Source organism: Trachurus trachurus (assembly GCF_905171665.1).
Source record: "Trachurus trachurus genome assembly, chromosome: 1".
Taxonomy (NCBI): Eukaryota; Metazoa; Chordata; class Actinopteri; order Carangiformes; family Carangidae; genus Trachurus; species Trachurus trachurus.
Window position 1 is genome coordinate 19,976,591 of NC_139891.1, and position 6,091 is coordinate 19,982,681.

Consider the following 6,091-nt stretch of genomic DNA (forward strand, 5'->3'; position numbering starts at 1 on the left):
ACATAAGGTGTGGAAATACATTATATCAGGCATTTAAATTCAACATAAAACGGAGCAGTGGAATAATAAATAAAAAAGATTAGTTATAGCCTACATTTTAAACACACAACTCTTATTCAGCGCTCTGCTGATCTGTAATAAGCGGAGTGGTCGTGGGGTGGCAGCACAGGGGGATCTGGTTTCCTCTGCACCGACAGAAGAAGACGGAAGAAGAAGAAGGAGGCGTCGTCGTCGTCATTGTTTTGCTGGTTTCATTTCCAAACAGGACAAATTCATTTGACAGAGCAGTCTGTTAAACACGGTAAGTTCAGCAGACTGATTAATAAAATATCATAAACAACGTCGACTGGTGTTGCACGCGCTGGGATGCCTCTGTGCTCGATCGATAAGATGATTTCCTGCAGCTTCGATAAACACACACAGACACACAGACACTCACACACACACACACACACACACACACAGGCCCCTCTGTAGCTGTTATGACACGGACAGGAAATGTTACTATGTTGAATTGACTGACTATAAACTTGTAACAACTTGTGCTTTATGACGTAATCAACAGGGTGTAATTAAATGTTGCCACTTAATTATTGCTTAGCCTACCAATTAATGATTAACATGCACAGATTATTAAATAAGTTCAAGTGGAAACGGGTTAAATGTCAGTGCAGAACTAATAACTACTGTGTTACTACTATGATTCTACATGCAGAACGGCATAGGAGAGTCGTTTGGCCAACACTTAAAAACAAACTTATTCCTCAATCAGCACTAAATTAAAAGTAGTTTTAATATCGATTCAGTTTCATGACATGAAACTTGAACAGAGTTTTCGTTTTATATTTGCCTTTTTCTGGTCGTTGATTGAAATACAAACCTGGCACCTGTCGAGGAAAAGTCACAGTGCAGGGTCTTCATAGAGATGCAGCATAATACCAATAATAGCTCATCCTACACATTAAAGAAAGTGATTTAAAATATTCATGGACTTGCCCATTTGACCAAATCTGCACCTAAATGTGAAGGTTCATCCCTGACCCTTTAATGCAAGTAAGTGTTTAATGCAGTCATTTTTAGCAGAGATAACAGTACTTATCAGGCTATTAATGATAATAAGTATGGTGGTAGGTGGCTGCACTATCAGATTCATCAGGTGGAAACAGCTGCAGCAGTTTGCTGAAATGAAACAACATCTAATCTTGTCATGACCACTGAAACTGATTCAAATATGGAAGCTGGGGTTAATCCTCAGCGTTTCAACTTGATTTGTCTTGCATTATTCTCGCCACAATAACTTGTTACCAGAAGTTTGAAGAGTTACACACGTGTCGCTTACCCCCACCTCTGTCTTAGATAGTTGTGAATTATTTAATTTACAGAGTAAGCAACAGCTGTCATGTCCACACATTGAAGTGTTTCCTCTGTTATAGTTGAGTATAGATGAGGTTTGAAAAAAGATTTGAGCAGTACAAAAATCGCAAAGTCACTGCCCAGCTGATATTGAGTTTATTCTGGTGTGCTACCCTGTGAATGTTAATATTTGTAGATGTTGTGAAACTGGCAGTGTTTGTATTGATCGAACAACATGTGTGCATGTGTGTATTTGTTCCAGATAAGTCAACATGACAACCAAGCACCGATTGATCACTGATTCATTCAAGGTTGTGAAGAAAGCAAGAAAGGGGGGAAGACGAGAGAAGAAACCCACTCCTCCTCCGCCACCGCAAGGTGAGGAGCAGCTCAGTGTCTGTGTGGCAGTCATGTGTGGTGTCTTGTGTCCAGATCTAAATAAAATTGTATGCACCCTGTCATGGTTTCATGTATTCATGTGCTGATTCTTGCAACATGTGTAAAGACTTGATAGTTTTATTTCTAAGGTAACTGCGTTCTTGTTGTTGTGTGAAGTTGTGACTCTGACTCTTTTTTGATGATCTAGAGAATGAGACTGAGACGGTCAGAGAGATGGAGCTGCAGAAGCTCAGACAGTTTGATCTGGACTGGAGATTTGGACCCTGCACAGGTAACACACACACACACACACACACACACACACACACACACACACACACACACACACACACACACACACACACACACACACACACACACACACACACACACACATTTTCACATTTTACATCTTTATAGAATACAACAGCAATTTGGTTTAGAGACAAAAGGAGATGTGATAATCAGCCCACACCAGCTGCTGTGGCTCCCTCTAGTGGCAGTTTCACCAGTTTACAATACAGTCTCCTCAAGCGTATGGTCTTGTTGTCCTTCAGTGGATGAGGTTTAGAAACAGCCTTCTTCTGACAGGGATTTTGCTAATTGGAGTCATATGTTCGTTGTTTGGCAAATCCTCTATCTGTGATGTAGCTCCTTTTCTAACTCAGGGAGCTTGAGGCATCGTTTTTTTTGATGGTTTCTGCAAAGTGTTTTGCAGTCCTGCTCTCCCACCTCAAAAACCGCAGGCCGTGATCTGGCTCACTGACCTGTAGTTACTAGAGTTACAGGGAAAATCCTGCGAGAGAGGATGTAAAACTACACAATGAAATAATTTTCTGGTTGTTAAAACCATGAATATTATCTTCTTATGGATAAAAGAAAACCAGAGGAGAAGATGACAATGTGGGACCTTTAATGACAGAAATAATTGAATAATTGATCATATTGCCTCTGTCTGCCAGGTATCACCAGGCTGCAGAGATGGGAGAGAGCAAAGGTCCATGGTCTGAACCCACCTGAGGAGATCAGAGACCTGCTGCTGCAAGAACACACTGACCCCGAATACAACCATAGGTACCACACACACACACACACACACACACACACACACACACACACACACACACACACACACACACACACACACACACACACACACACACACACACACACTCTAAGAGTATGTTGTATATTATGAACATGAAAGGGAAAATAAGGAACATGCCCACATGTGTTTATTTCCATGCTACCCTTGCATATCGCTTTGCCGGTGCTACACGTGTCATCACATCAGTCTTTGTTGTGTGCAACATAGAGCTGCCAATATGAGCAGAGTTTAAATTATTTTTTTTTTTGCCTATTAATTGCCTGTTTCGGCTGCGGCGGTGCGCCTAGTGTTATCACAGTTACACACAACTTTTTTTTCATCAACTGATCCGCGGACCACTTGCGTGCTACTATTTAAACGGATCATGGATCAACAATGATCCGTTGCACCACGACCTGTCCATTCCTCTGCTCCACTCACACGCTCTGGTGTCGATCGGAGCCAGAGCACAATGGATATGTGGCGCTGCACAGCTGTAGTGTGTGTCTATGTGTTTTATAACATCGGCAAGAAAAGAAAACTGACACAAGCTGCTGGTGTTGATACAGTACACTGCTGTTATGATAGTTACAGTTTGTTGTTCATTTTATTTTATATTGGTTAATTTTTTCCTTAGTCTTAGTGAATGAATGAATGAATGAATGAATGAATGAATGTTTTATTTTCGTGTCATGCCACCACTGTGGCCCATCCCATATGGGATTACAAGACACAATAACAAATACAAAAAACAAAAACTACAGACAGTCCTTCCTGTTGGTGTTACTTGCCACACAGATGTGACATAAATTAACAATTTCAGATTACTTTCAGTACTCAACTATATATCGCTCTTCGTCTCATTGCCCAAGCCTTTTCAAGAAATAAAGAAAATGCTAAAATATTCAAATAAAAAAGAAGTTTTAGCTTCTCAGCATCGTCCAACCACACAAATTCGTTATTTGGATCTACTTTACAAAATAATTTTTGTCTTATAGAGTCATAGAAAGGACAGTAGAACACAAAATGCATTTCATTCTCCACCTCTTGGATGTCACATAAGTTACAAATTCTATCATCTTCTGCTGTGCTGACATATCTGCCTGTCTCGATATGAAGACCAAGTATACCAGCTCTCAATTGAGCACACAGGGATCTTTTCTTTTTAGACAAATTATACAAAACATAGTTTTCTGGGGCAAATACCTGTTTTATTTCGCAGTAAGTACGCAGTTTTGGTTTACCCCAAGTATCTAATGCCCATCTATCTTTACTTTGTTGAAAAATAATTTCTTTTAATACTTAGTTGTATTTATATTATTTAAATTAATAGTCTCTTCAACTCGTATGTCACAAAATGCCTTAAAAATAAAAAGGCACAGTTTTTTGAAAAAGTTCATATGTTTTCCATTCTTTAAGCACCGGCACCACTTCAAAAGTACTGGTTTGGCACCGGTATCGGATAAAACCTAAAACGTTACCCATCCCTAGTGATCACATGACTGACTTGACTGATCAACTGTATTTAAGTTAACTGGAAAAAGCTGCATAGATCAACCCTGTGAATACATGATCAGTAATTAACAATAATAACTTCTCCTCCTCACTCATAAGCAAGATACATGCTGACACCTTGCAATTAGTCTACCACACATGATGCATGTTATTATCAGTGACATTATTTTATATACTGTATCATGCTGTGACAAAAAATATGTATGCATTTGTTTAAGTAAAGGTCACGAAGTGTTGAAAAATGTAAAAATGTAACCCTGACTCTTGTAGACAGAATTATACTAATAATACAAACTGATGTTAAGTTTTTTTTCTGTTGTTTGTCTTTCAGCCTGTGGAGTGAATATCCTCTTTGAAAAAAATCATCTTAAAGAGAGGAAAAGAACAATGAAAAAGAGAACTCAAGTTGTTTTTAGATGTCAACATTTTCAGTAATGTAGGAGCTCAAGTCCTCAGACCCTTTCAAACAGGAAAAAATGTAAGGAAACCACAGCAACAGAGGGGGGATCCCGGTCTAAGCATGGTGACAGAAGAATGTAACAACTTCCGTGTTTGTGTGGTTTAAAAGATTTTTTTATACGTTTTTACTATGTTTAACTTCTACACACTAAGTTTTTAGTTACATAATATTATAATGACATTTTAATAAAAAAAAAGAAAGCAAAATATTCTGCTATGTTCTTTTTTTGTAATGTAATGCATGCAGCGTTAGGTGAGATGTTTCATGTTTTAGCATTGTTGCCTCTTGCATCTAGCATGCGGTCTGACTGACATACATTTGCCTGACATACAGTCTTTTTATAACTGACCTAACCCACTCTCTCTCTCTCTCTCACACACACTCTCTCTCTGTCTGTCTGTCTGTCTATCTATCTATCTATCTATCTATCTATCTATCTATCTATCTATCTATCTATCTATCTATCTATCTATCTATCTATCTATCTATCTATCTATCTATCTATCTATCTCACGCTCTCTCTCTTCCTCTCTCCCCCTTTTACACTCAACTCTGCCAGATACTTGTGTTAGTGGTTAAAGATACAGCACAGAAGACAATAAACTTTATGGAAAACATATTTACAATACCAATATAAGAAATACATTCCTTTGATCGTCGTTAAATTATATATATATGATTATAAATATATAATCAATATATAATACTGATTATATATATTTTAAGAGGCACTGAATTTGCCTTTTACCTGTGGGAGGGCGAAAATCATGCTTTAAACCTATAATCCCGCCTTCATCGTCATTTGATTGGTAAGCATTGTCGTCACTCGCTCGCAGCCCAACGCTGATTGGCTCACATGTCTGTCAGTTTCAAAGACGGCAGACGCACCTCCCGCTGATTGATCAGGAACTCGATGACTGGGAATCACGGGCGGGTCATTTTTGCAGTAAAGCCAGCAGTGGGCGGGACTATTGAAGAGCTCTAGACGCCTATTCGCCAATTTGCTGTGTCAATCTGACGTCCTGGCCTCTCATTGGATGATTCTAGGCAGCCGTTGGGACTAATGCGTCGCCAAATGCCGTTAAGCACGTTCGATACGGGGGCGCAGCATCAAGAGTGGAGGAGTTATTCGCGACAAAACAGGAAGTTACACCACTTCTTTATAAAACAAAAGCCGACAATCTGATGATGTTGGACGAAATTAAGCTGAAAGTTTCTCATTGGATATGTCATTCTTAAAGGCATTATAAAAAATAGCCCTAAATAGTCACCCTCATGAAATATATATTCACGTGTTA

At 39.0% G+C, this 6,091-nt stretch overlaps 1 protein-coding gene across 1 annotated transcript; it reads left to right on the top strand.

Moving 5' to 3' along the window:
* Positions 1–160: 160 nt before the first annotated feature.
* Positions 161–4,993, top strand: pold4 (DNA polymerase delta 4, accessory subunit). Its single transcript, XM_083974539.1, has 5 exons — positions 161–301; positions 1,616–1,731; positions 1,940–2,023; positions 2,694–2,805; positions 4,665–4,993. The coding sequence occupies exons 2-5, from the start codon at positions 1,626–1,628 to the stop codon at positions 4,687–4,689; spliced, it is 327 nt and encodes a 108-aa protein (XP_083830665.1). The 5' UTR covers positions 161–301; positions 1,616–1,625; the 3' UTR covers positions 4,690–4,993.
* The last annotated feature ends 1,098 nt before the right edge of the window (positions 4,994–6,091 follow it).

What these genes read in the sequence shown, in the direction of transcription:
- pold4 (XM_083974539.1), top strand. Translation starts at nt 1,626, where the DNA reads ATGACAACCAAGCACCGATTGATCACTGATTCATTCAAGGTTGTGAAG. An exon ending in TCCTCCTCCGCCACCGCAAG is followed by an intron (nt 1,732 to 1,939) that starts GTGAGGAGCAGC and finishes TTGATGATCTAG; the next exon opens with AGAATGAGACTGAGACGGTC. An exon ending in GACCCCGAATACAACCATAG is followed by an intron (nt 2,806 to 4,664) that starts GTACCACACACA and finishes TTTGTCTTTCAG; the next exon opens with CCTGTGGAGTGAATATCCTC.